At 37.4% G+C, this 12,471-nt stretch overlaps 2 protein-coding genes across 2 annotated transcripts; both read right to left on the bottom strand.

The window, feature by feature from the left end:
• Positions 1 to 4,414: 4,414 nt before the first annotated feature.
• LOC106368774 (zinc finger CCCH domain-containing protein 21-like) lies at positions 4,415 to 7,001 on the bottom strand. Its single transcript, XM_048741576.1, has 8 exons — positions 6,596 to 7,001; positions 6,349 to 6,433; positions 6,083 to 6,223; positions 5,920 to 6,011; positions 5,248 to 5,436; positions 5,031 to 5,161; positions 4,849 to 4,951; positions 4,415 to 4,761 (listed from the first exon to the last, which is right to left on the bottom strand). The coding sequence occupies exons 1-8, from the start codon at positions 6,764 to 6,766 to the stop codon at positions 4,570 to 4,572; spliced, it is 1,104 nt and encodes a 367-aa protein (XP_048597533.1). The 5' UTR covers positions 6,767 to 7,001; the 3' UTR covers positions 4,415 to 4,569.
• A 372-nt stretch (positions 7,002 to 7,373) lies between these two features.
• LOC106368775 (receptor-like serine/threonine-protein kinase ALE2) lies at positions 7,374 to 11,084 on the bottom strand. The gene is made up of 8 exons (XM_013808808.3): positions 10,711 to 11,084; positions 10,195 to 10,293; positions 9,975 to 10,079; positions 9,522 to 9,890; positions 9,178 to 9,438; positions 8,701 to 9,090; positions 8,362 to 8,587; positions 7,374 to 8,273 (listed from the first exon to the last, which is right to left on the bottom strand). Exons 1-8 carry the CDS (start codon positions 10,769 to 10,771, stop codon positions 7,568 to 7,570), a joined length of 2,217 nt encoding a protein of 738 aa, XP_013664262.2. The 5' UTR covers positions 10,772 to 11,084; the 3' UTR covers positions 7,374 to 7,567.
• Between the last annotated feature and the right edge of the window lie 1,387 nt (positions 11,085 to 12,471).

The raw sequence follows: 12,471 nt of genomic DNA, 5'->3' as shown, positions 1-12,471 counted from the left end.
AAGAGCGTGTCTGTAATGACACTCTTTGCCACCGTTGGGGCAAGCCCAAAACCACCCATACTGTTTCTTCTCCACCGCGTCTAGAAAATACTTGCAAACCTGTTTATATATATATATATATACTAGGTGTCTGTGGTAAAAAAAATTAAAATATTTTTTAACAGATAAATATAAATTATATTTTAAAATAAAATTTTATCAATATTGTAAATTTTCTTTTTTTCGTATAAATATTTTAATATAAATTTGATTTAATTAAACATAAAAATTATATTTAAGAATATGCATGTATATATTTGAAATTATAATCTTAGATAGATTTTTCTATCTATTTATTTTAAATAAATATTTTAAATAAATTTGTAAAAGTTGCATAATTACCAAAAATTAAAATTAAATAATATTTATAAAATTTGTAGATATATAATAAAATAATATTTTTGATTAAATTTTTATAATTTTCTAAAAACGATTGTATACATTTATAAAAAAATTTAGTAATAAAATTTTATAATTTAAAATATATAATTAAATTATATTTTGATTTATAATGCCATATTTGAATATATTTATTTTAATGATGATTTATGAGTTATTTCTATATTCTAAAAAAATTTCAAAAAATATAAATTGACATTAAATGTAATATATGAGATATTACCATATTTTAAAAAGTTTACCCAAAATATAAATTAACATTAAATGAAATTGTCCATGTCATATTAAGCTATAAGACATGTCATCAATTTCAGTAGTCATGTCATATTTGTTTTGTGAAATTGATTGTAAAATTGACATTTGGCAAAATCACTTCACAAATATAGTCTAGGGGATGAAGTCATGAGATAATGAAATTCATCATGATTGGAGAATAATTATTTCTCTTAGTTTTAGAATTAGCTATAACTATATTGTTAAGAAACAGTCACATCAAATGATAAAAACATTTAGTTTTTTTTCCACAAAATCGTTTATAGAAATTATGATTAATTAGGTGACCAAATTGAAAATAAAAATAAAATTGGATAATTGATTAACCAAGATTTTGAAAAAATCAAAAAAATCATCTGATAGAAACAATAGATCGACACCCACATTCGGGAAATCAGTGTATTGATACCAAATTGAAAATAAAACTAAAAGTGTATTATTACTGCTATAAAAAATAACAAATGCATAAAAAAAGTGATTGAAGTTTTTTTCCATTTATTTGAGGTTGGTAACATTAACAAAAAACTACTAATGCATTCTTGGATCTGCAAACCAAGATGCATATAACTGATTAAAGACTCAAGTAGTTTTTGAGAATTTCACAAATTTGTTGTGCCAATCAGACACCAATTATATATCCTTTGTACACTTACTTTCATTCTCATGTCATATCAAATCCTGTGCAGTTTATATCTTGAGAGATGATCTCAATCCAAAACTTCATCTTTTTAAAGGCAACATATGGAGGGAGTTTGAGCATATAGAAACATGTGGAAGATGTAGGATAATCATCGTGTTGCATTCTTAAATCTGACCCTTGCTTGGTAAGCCACAAATTCATCCATGTGGTAAACACGACGTGTATGTCTGAATTTCAGTAAATTCATCTGTCTTTCCGTGGTAATCCCCTCTACTATTTACCAGAATCACACAATCTCTCTATTAGTGGCTTGGTATCAATAGCGATCTCCTCTATAGATTGTATGCTCATTCCAATCTTCTATTCTAATTCCAGTTCGATTCCCTCCAAATATAAGATCCAAATCTTATAGAAGACTTGAAAGAATGATGTATGAAGTGCGGAACCAAGAAGCATATCACTGAACCCTTTTGCAAAAAGATGCTTTTTGGAAATAGTGTTCAAAAACCTATGCTTGAGATAAAGATACACATACTGTGTTACGTTTTCCATTGTAACATTGGTTGAAGAACTATCTTCACATAGTTCCTTTAAGGAGAGCTTTTTCCCCTTCAGAATCTCGATATCAAATGTCAAATCATCATCAATAGCATGTTCTTCTAAGTCTAACATTTCCTTAAAACTCTTGTACAAGGCTGATTCAGTTTCCTTGATATCTTCTAAGCATATTAGCATTCCAGCAAGATATACAAAAAGACAAGTTCGAAAAACACATTCAATTGAATGTTATGTATCAATGCCACAATCATCAGATGACTTGCAAACTCAAACTTTTCCTGTTCCATAGATTTTACTATCTTACGTTGGATGACAAAAATCAAGGTTGACTTAAGCACCAAGTACTACAAAACCAACAGCCTCTAATAGCACAATTAGATACATGGATTTGGGGAGAATCTTTTATGATAATCAGAATATGGAAAATGGAATAAATGATCATCTTCTATAAATTTTACTTTTACTTCTTTAGAAATAAATATTTCATTGGATCCAAGCTGGAACCATTCCCGAATAACAGCATCGCCTATGCCTTCTTCATCAATAAATTGAGTTAAAACTCATCAATGGAGTTGTTGGTTAAGAAAATGTTCTAAATAATGGCATACAGAAAATGACACTTTATTTTTTGGGGCCATCGAGTAATAGAAACGAAAATTCTCATTCAACGACGAAGATGATCATCTTGATGCTTATTTGATTTAAGGACCTGAATGAAAAATAACAAAATGGACAATGTACCTATAGTGGAGGAACTGTTTGTAGATTCTCATTCACATTTTTATAAACATAAATAACAATCAAAAAAATAACAATTTAAAATACTAAAATAGAAGTGAAGGAACTGCATGTAGATTTCCATTCACACCTTTATATAAACATAAGCATTTTTCAAAAATCTCATAATTTGTTGAGCTAAAACCAAGCAAAATAATAGAGAAAATTTTGCAATTGAGGTTATGTAAGTGCTTAGTTTATATAAAATATTTAAATGTAAGGTCGTTGAGTAAGAGAACATGAAATGGCAATCATAGATATGTAATTTCCTCATATCACAAAATAATGCACATGTTGTGCATTAAGAAAGAATATCATACAATATTTCATGTCAGAACATATCACTTCAAGATATGAGGTGCACAAATCATTTCATAATATTGGTGATAGAATTTAAAATACATCAAAATCTGACTCTGACGAAGCTATCATAGAGAAATTGATTGGTTTGTAGCTGTCTACCGCCCTAGAGTAATTTGTGTTGCTCGAACCCTTGAATCTTCTTTTTTTACTCTTGATTCTATCGAGTATCTCACTCACTCTGTCGTTTTTGTATGGTTCAATCAACAGAACATCTCCATTTGGTACAACCCTAAGGAAGAAATTGAATCCGACAAAATCAAAAGAATGTTTATCGAGAAGCAGCTAAAAATTATCAAGAGTACATAAAAATTCCATGAGATTGTTATAATTACATGCAAGAAAGAATAATTTTAATTAAAATAAAAAATGCCTTCATGTAATTATTAAATTTTGAACAATCTAAGGGTTTAGTCCGGTTAAATTAGTAACAAAACATTTAAAGACCGCTTAATAAAACGGCACCATGGTTGTTGGTTCAATCAGGTTTGGTCAATCACAATACATTTGAACCGTTCGGCAAGAAAGAAACCTTTTACTTAAACTAAAAGTGTGGATTAGTCCGTCTGTAATTATTAATTTTTGGACAGTTTAGCGGTTTAATCCAGTTTGGTGCTTGTGTTAGTATAAAGAAAGTAAAAACAAGGAGAAAGAGGAGAATTTGCGGTAAGGGGACAAAACTATTTATTGAAATGTAAAATCAATTGGGTGAAAATTAACAATTTTTTGTCCAAATGGGGTAGAGATAAGCCATCCAAATTTTCAACTAACGTTTCCTGTGCTTCCATTAGGGCTACTTCTTGAAATAAAATTCGTAAATGTGTAATCAGAATGAGGTTATGAGTTGAGGGCATTACGGTCATGTTTTGGTGATAGCTATGCGAGAAAGTACATGGGCAGCTTTGCAGTTAGGCAGCGTCTGGAACAGCAAGAAAGGCATCTGTGCAAGCGCAAAACATAGACGAGCAGGCAATCTTCTAGAAGCCAAAACTCAGAAAAGCTAATAATTTACCCTTTTTTACGCAGTTATCAGCAGATTCATCAATTACAACCACAGTGTTCACAACCAGCTTGAAAAGCACCTGATTACCATATAATAATATTAACATAGAATGTATATACATTGACACAAGTGCATCAGAAGCAAAAACAAGAGACAGATCATCTAAATTAGATGAGAAAATGATCTACAATGGCTGGCGACGGATCAGTTGTTTCTCTCCCCCCATCTTTGAGTTGAATTTGGTTTCTCGGAACGTAGACTTGACATATTTGGTTTTCATGTTCGTGGAGCATCAAGTTCTTATTGTAATCTGATTTCTTCCTCACAGTATCGAAGAACACAAAGCATGAGAATGAGTGTACGAGTTGAGAAAAGCCTTTTTTTTCTGAACAAAAGGTGGTATTAGTCTTTGATGAGCTTTAAAATCTTAAGACAGTAACTGAAAGTACACAATCCAATATTTCTGAAAGTACACAAAGCAAAACATGTGCTTTCCTCTCCTCCACCTCTCTCACACATCTCAAGATGATGATGATCCTTCATTGTTTGGCTCACGAATCTGGATCGATGTTTTCGACAAGCTTGCTTCCAATTCATCAAGCTCATCCATGTCCAAATCATCATCATCATCCTCCTCCTCGTCTTCAACTTCTTTCTGTTCAGCATCACCACTACTCTTGCTTGTCCCTGCCTCTGTTTCTTTGTTCTTTTCCTGAGAAGTAAAAAACTCAAGATTCCATTAACATGACTTGCTTTGGCTTATTAAATGATGAGTGAGTGAGAGAGAGAGAGAGATCACCTTCTGTTCAATCTCTTCCTCTTCCTTTTCCCTCTGGTATTCTTCAAAAGCCTCAGCATCATCCACAAACAAGCTTGCATTGGACAGAAACAGCTCCCGACCACTGAGAGATCACACACAATGAATCAGCTTAACAATGAGTCACACACTACGCATTAAAATGATGAATGGTGGAATTTTACCTCATACGGTCGTTCTTAGCTCTCTCCGCCTGAGAAGCAGCCAAACCTGCATCTCTCTCAGCTATCTTCTTCCTCTTCCACTCCATAAATAGCGCAGGTGTCATTTGCGTTGCCGTTTTCAGTTTCGCACGCTGAAACAACAGAACAAGAATCAGACCTACCTAGCAGCTTATGAGAAGATTTGGGGAAAGCGCTGGAAGAAGAAGAGTATTAAAACCTCGTTTTCGATTTCTTCTTCAACAGGCATCTTCTGTGACTCCTCTTCCAAGAGGGCCTTCATTTGAGATTTAAGGACATAGCCAGGAGGAAGAGCGTGTCTGTAATGACACTCTTTGCCACCGTTGGGGCAAGCCCAGAACCACCCGTACTGTTTCTTCTCCACCGCGTCCAGAAAATACTTGCAAACCTGTTTTTTATATATATATGAAGTCATGAGATAATGAAATTCATCATGATTGGAGAATAATAATGACTTCTCTTAGTTTTAGAATTAGCTATAACTATATTGTTAAGAAACAGTCACATCAATGATAAAAAGTGTCGTTTAAAGCACACTACCATCACCAGAAGCATGAGTTCTTGTCACGCATGCAAGATCCAGGTGAGGAGAAAGACAACAGGGAACAAGGAAGGGAAAGAGACAGTGTAGTAGGAACCAAATAGCTCCTAAATGCTATTAGCAAAGGCAACATATAATATCAGCTAAGAACTTGGCCACATTCAAAAATGCAAACGTAATCTACACTAAAGCATCACAATCTAAAGGCTAAATATATATGTACAAGAGAATTTATACCACAAAACCAGAAAGCGTCCTCAACCAACATGTACCAAAACTAGCCAAGAAAGGTTTGAGATACAAAGAGAGAAAGAAAGAATACGGGCTTACAATGTCAGTTGGCTTGTTCTGGTTATATTCATTTTTCTTCGATTCCACAACCTTCTCAAGGGTCTCTTGATCCCACTCCTCCATGTCTCCATCTTAAATAATATAAGCAGAGTATAACACTGTGGTTCAAGAGACCAAAAATATATAACTCTTGCGCTTTTACCTTCATCACGCTTGTCGCTGTAGATATCGATCTTCTCACCCTTCCTCTGAATGTTCAAATCATGAGAGAATTTGCACTTGAATCCCTTTTGACACTGCCCCGCCTTGAAAAACTCACACAAGATGGATTTTGGATCCACACCTGCCCAAAAAAAAAACCATATTCTATTATAAATACACATGGAAACACAACACAAGGAAGAATGAACTTTACATGAGAGACAGCATATTTTGTTAATGATGAAAAAAAGAAAGAGAAACATTTACCAACAGGAACTTTAGGCTGACTAATGGCAACCTTGAACAACTCATTCAACTCCTGTTCTCTCGCCTTCTCTTCCTCTTTCTTTTTCTGTCCTCAAACCAAACATATTATTTTTTCGTAATAATTTAATCGAATTAATTGTTTCAGTAACAAATTATCTCTCTCACTCAATCGAAAACATTACTCCACTATCAAGTACACTAACTCCCCCCATTTCATCAGAAGAATATCAAACAGATTCATAGTTACCTTGGCTGCAAGTTTAGATGCGTCAGGTTTAGGCTGAACAGATTGCTTGAGACTCTGGACATACTTTTGAACATTCTTGCTCTTGTTCTTGTTTTTCAGACCAAATGTTTTGTCTTCAACTTGCTTCTGCTTTTTAGCCAAATCGGCCTTTGGTTGTTGCTTTGGAGGCATATCTTCTTCAAATCAAATCCAAAAAAAAAAAAAGACAGCAAAGTGTACACAACAAAGGATCTCTCGAGAAGGTTCTAATGTATCAAAAATTAGGGTTTTTTAAGTATAATGCAAAAAAAAATTTAAAACAAAACGAAAAACCCCAAATTCAATCGATGAAAAGAAGAAATGAGCCCAGAATCTGTATGGAACCAAAACGGCGGACCTTAATGACTCGAGATTAGGAGAAAAGACAAACCACACTCGCCTGCCTCTCCTGATATAACCCATCTCTGTCTCTACTCCACCAACACTCGAGCTTTTGGGCCTACGTTAAGGCCTACATAATGGCTCGGCCTATTATATTTATAACTTCTAACGGTCTTCTTCGCTCAACACAACCACATGCATGTCAATTTGTTACCATTTACTGAGTGCTAAAAGCAAAGCATCCGACGCTTCTCACCACTGTGTTTGGTTCTCTTCTCGTCGCCATTGAAATGTATGATTTCATTTAGTTTCTACCGAAAAAAGAGAGTTAAGGACTTTTTGGGACTTGTGTGTTAAGTCACTAAGACATTAACACGATATTTTAAAAGTTTTTTTTTTTTTGTGGGGAAGAAGAATATAGAGAAATAGATACATACACCCTCCTATGCTGTTGCTTTTGCATCCTCAACCAAATAATTAAATCTATTTGCTGAAAATGTGATAAAACGAAAAACAAAAGCGAACTCCTAACCGGAATGTCTTTACCAAACCTAACCATGCAGCTCAAGAGTTTTGAGCCCCTTTTCTTTACTGTACATTTTCTCTGCTTTCTCAGAACCAGTCGCCGTTCCCGGACCAGAGATGTCTAGATGATGATGGTCCCCCGTGTTCGCTCATGCTTCCTCTCGATCTAAAATAGTTTCTTCTACTTCTAACTGGCCGTAAAGGACCCGACCTGTTTTCTAGAAACAGTCCTCCTTCTCTAGGAATGCTAGAGGCTGAGTGAGGCCGGTTCTCCATCTCCTCATGCGGCCCTGAGCTATAATCCATTGTTATGAACGTAGACGCTTGACCATACCTTAACCGAGGTGTCAAATTCCACCAGCTGCTATCCGAGGGAGCTAGATCTCCTTTGAAGTCTGCAGAGTCCGGCACTGATGACTCCTTCTTGCTGCAATAGTCCCCACCGCAGGTCTCATCTGCATCGTTGTATATAAGTTTCAGTGCCTGCACCACTTCACCCATGAACGGTCTGTGCGAGACCTCTAGGTGGACGCACATGGAGGCAATCGCAGCCACTTTCGCCATGTCATCAAAGTCGTAGGTTCCAGCCAATGTGGGGTCCACAAGCTGCTCCAGCCCCTCTCTGTTGGCTAGTAAAGGTCTCGCCCACGTCACTAAATTTTCTTCTCCCGAAGGCTGTGACATGTCAACCGGTCTTCTACCGGTGAGAAGCTCGAGTAGAACCACACCGTAACTATAGACATCGCTTTTCACAAGGAGATGCCCAGTCATTGCATACTCAGGGGCCACGTACCTGCAATTTATATCCATTGTAAGGCCACTAGAGTATATGTATTCATCATATAAGCATTAGATTGGGTATTCAAAGCAAGAAGCTTTACCCAAAGGTCCCCATGACACGAGTTGAAATATGTTGGCTTCCTTCGGTAGCTTCTCTCGCCAGTCCAAAGTCTGAGACCTTCGGGGTAAAGTCATCTTCTAGTAGAACATTGCTGGCCTTGAAATCCCGGTGGATTACTCGGGGATTTGAATCTTCATGGAGATAGGCCAGTCCTCTCGCTGCTCCAAGTGCAATCTTCAACCGCGCATCCCAGTCAAGCGTTCCTTCTGTTTAGTCAACACCGGGAAAACCAGGCTTTAGAAGGTTATAAAAGGAGAAGTGGCAAATAGAGTTGGGGAAATATGGTTTCTAAAGAAGTGCAGAGGATAGAGTATGTCACCGTGCAAGTGGGACTCGACACTCCCATTGTGGACGAGCTCGTAAATCAAGCAACGAGTACGGCCTTCAATGCATATTCCAATCAGTTTTACAAGATTGCGGTGGTGCAAACGGCTTAGCATCTCGACTTCTGCGATAAACTCACGGTCTCGATTCTGATTGTCCCTAGTTAGCAGCTTAACTGCAACCTCGGCTCCATCTTCCATGCTGCCCTGATAAACACGACCAAATCCTCCCTCACCCAAAACCCGCTTGGCACTGAATTTATCAGTTGCCTTCTCGAGCTCGGAAAGTGTAAAGGTCTTTACGGATAAAGCACACATAGCCATGCACGACATCAAAGAATCAGATCCCGAGCTTCTGACGCTACTGGAAAACATAAACCCGGCACCTGCAACAGATTCATGCATGAAACGCACCATGTTGTTTAAAGCTATAGAAGCAAGGATCTGTTATAAAGTCGAAGGGAGAAATTTACCAGGCGTTTTCTTCATCGATGAAGCCAATGCAGGGCCAACAGCAGTAGATGGCATCCCAACCTTGTTCCATTGCATGACTATAAATATAGCGCCAGCTAAAACCAGGGCGAGCACGAAACCTGACAGGACAATGATTGCAATCGTTCTAAAATCTATTCCCTGGCTTCTGTTGGCAAAGTTTGCAGTGAGTGGAAGCCCTCTAGTACTTTCAGTTGGAGCACCGTCCACAATGTCATCATTTGGTGAAGAAGAAGGAATTCCTGAGGCGAAGTCAACAAGTTCTAAAAGAACGGAAAGCAAAAAAAAGGGGTAGAAACTAGTGTTACAGAGAAAACAGCTATACCTGGATAACTTATGTGTGTAACCTCATAATCACCAAAAACAGACTCATTTAGAGGCACTTTCTTGTGGCGGAACCTTTGATAAATAAGGGTAGCCGTAGTACTGTCGAATTTTTCCCCAAGTGGAACAAGGTTAATGTCCACCACTGTTTTCCCTTGGTTTTCAGTGTCGGCACTGGCACCCATTATTTTGACTTGGCTTTGTTCCAAGTATGTTCCAGCAGCAACCTCAATTTCTAACTCGCTGGTCACGGGGAAAATAGAAAAAGGCGCGACGCTTAGCAGAAGCTGAACTTTCATGGGGAAAACACAACCACAAGGTGAACCTAAGGGAGATGAAGTAAGAGGCTCCACGCATGCCTGTTGACAATCTATACAAACAGAAATACACAGAAAATTGAGTAATTACTACTTTTTTATCTATTGATAATCAACAAGTAGAAAAAATGGAGTACCATGTGAGGAGGAAGGTGAAGCTGAAGTCACAAGACGATGGTGGTGGTAGTGACCGCCCTTGTTGTGTCTTGGTGTGGGAATGATGTTTGGTTTGGGGGCCAAAGCTGAAAAAAAATATTAAAAAAATGACCATTCAATACCAAACCTTGGCAGAAACACAGTTACACTAGTATACTATGTGGTTAGGACTATGTGCCTAAAATCATTCCCCTTGCTGACCTGGTGAAGGTGCAGGAGCAAGAGATGGATAGAGATGAGGATGAAAAAAACGCATTTGATGCGATTTTGATCGGCTAAATGGAAAGGGAAAGAGCCTAGCTGCAAAAGATGAGAGTAAGCTGATAAGTCATCCACAGACAATTTCTTTCTATACATGTTCATAGCGGCACGCAAGAATACTTACAAATGAAAATAAAAGCAGCCTGCGTTAAAGACTACACTGTTCATCAATAGAAATGGATATATCCTCAAGATACTCAATAAGAGAGAAAGTAAGCTCTGAGCTCTATCTATGTGCCACTATCTTAAGTAGGGTGGAAACTTAAGGTTTGAAATAATCGTCACTCTCACGCTTCACAGCCCACAGATTCCAAACTTAATTAAATCCAAATCGTAAAAACTAAACCCCTTTTTGCTTACTTTACACATAATAATAAACAATTCTAAATATAGCTCATCTTCAGCTGTCAAGCAAGCAAGAGCAAACAAAAGAAGATATGTAGACTAGTTTCATACCAAAGCATACGGGAGAATGAAGAAGGAGAAACAGCAGCAGATGCATCGCAAAGTTCCGCATTCGTCAGCAACGGAGACACCGAACCTCCGCGTCCTCGCCGGACACTCTCCGATTATTCAAAGAATCAAAACGAAGCTTATCGTCCTGAATCAGAAGTTTAACCATGAAAGCTTCGCAGACATTGATTTTTTTTTCTCCCCCAACACAAAACCCTAGGGTCGAGGGGGTTTATCGCGATTTTGATAGATCCACTGGAGATCTGCACACAGCTGGAAGTGGAGCGTTGAGAGTAAGGTTTGAGAAAGAGAGAAGGAACGAAAGCTTCTCCGGCTGAAGGTAACGGAGTAATTGAGAGAGAGAGTAAAGTAATTTCGAAGCAGAGAAGAGAGAGAGAGAATTTAATGCTTTGATGGTGGGAAGGGGCGTAGGGTAGTGAGACTGCTTTCGGAGTACGGCAAAAAAAAAAGGCGATGATGATCCATCAACAATACACAAACGCGCGCGCGCGTGGTTTCTATGCTCCTCGAAACGACAAAACTGGTGGCCGTTTGCCACCGTCGCATCCACTAAACCGTTTCCTTTTTTGGGTGTTAGTCCCCGACTCCTCTCCTTGGCCTCTTTTTTCATCCATGGGCCTTACTTGAATTTTTGCCAATCCTGTTTAAATTTAACCGACCCAAATTGTTCGGGTTAGTTTTATCAAATTGATTTGCTCCAGTTTTGATTCAATTTCGTTTTGGACAAATTGAAGTGTTACACCGGAAAAAAAACACTATTGGGCTAACCACATAAGTTTAGTAAGGTTTTGTGGTTACATAGGCTCTGTTCTGTTCATTTGATTGTCGCCGCAGGTTGTATGTTGTTGTGTTGTCGCAGTTTGTTTGTTCATTTTGATGTCACTCGTGACCGATTGCAAGTTTTTGTTTTGAATCGCTGAAAATTAGCGATTAAAAATAATTTTCTACGACATGCGATTCGTTGCAGGTCGCATGTTGCTGGAACCTGCAACAACAAAACGATTAACATTTGGTCGAAAGTCACATGTTGCAGGCGCATATCGCAATTCGCAGAGCCTGTTACAACGGATCGAATAACATTTTGGTCGCAAAATCACTGCGACATGCGATTCGTTGCAGGTCGCATGTTGCTGGAACCTGCAGCAACGAAACGATTAACATTTGGTCGAAAGTCACATGTTGCAGGCGCATATCGCAATTCGCAGAGCCTGTTACAACGGATCGAATAACATTTTGGTCGCAAAATCACTGCGACATGCGACCGAACATGACCATAATCATGATATATAAATAGTGTTAAAACTATAAAGTTCAATTTTGGTAAAAAAATTATTTCACTTATTAAGAGAGGTACAAACGGAGAACAACCCAATATAAGTACCCAAGAGAGATAGGAAATTAACAACCAAAAAGAAAGAAAAAAACACATCAAAGTGGCCTCGTACACTCCACGAAGAATTAAATGAAAAAAGGTTGGATGCGAGGTGAGGCGGAATGGAGAGAAGACTATCTCTGATCTGATCTAATAATCAACTATGAAAAGGGACGACATCTGGGAGAGAATGTTCTCCTCGTATTTATGTAAATATGGACTATGAAAAGACCTTTTATCATAAAAGCTCGATGCTGAAGATGGATTTAACAAAAGCTTTCTCTTCAAGTTAGTAATTCTTTTCTACTCAAGCTTGCTTTCTTATTACAAATTTACAAAACTCGTCATCGTGGATAAAGAAACTGATCTTG

Source organism: Brassica napus, chromosome A9, assembly GCF_020379485.1.
Source record: "Brassica napus cultivar Da-Ae chromosome A9, Da-Ae, whole genome shotgun sequence".
NCBI lineage: Eukaryota > Viridiplantae > Streptophyta > Magnoliopsida > Brassicales > Brassicaceae > Brassica > Brassica napus.
This window is presented reverse-complemented; position numbering and strand designations above follow the sequence as displayed.

Bases quoted from the DNA above. Each gene is read 5' to 3' on its own strand.
- LOC106368774 (XM_048741576.1), bottom strand. From the start codon at position 6,766: ATGCCTCCAAAGCAACAACCAAAGGCCGATTTGGCTAAAAAGCAGAAG. The intron at 6,224-6,348 runs GTAAATGTTTCT...TTTTTTGGGCAG, and splicing joins TCAGCCTAAAGTTCCTGTTG to GTGTGGATCCAAAATCCATC. The intron at 5,162-5,247 runs GTTTTAATACTC...CTGTTGTTTCAG, and splicing joins AAGAAGAAATCGAAAACGAG to CGTGCGAAACTGAAAACGGC.
- LOC106368775 (XM_013808808.3), bottom strand. From the start codon at position 10,771: ATGCGGAACTTTGCGATGCATCTGCTGCTGTTTCTCCTTCTTCATTCT. The intron at 9,891-9,974 runs GTACTCCATTTT...CTGTTTGTATAG, and splicing joins TTCACCTTCCTCCTCACATG to ATTGTCAACAGGCATGCGTG. The intron at 9,439-9,521 runs GTATAGCTGTTT...ACTTCGCCTCAG, and splicing joins TACACACATAAGTTATCCAG to GAATTCCTTCTTCTTCACCA.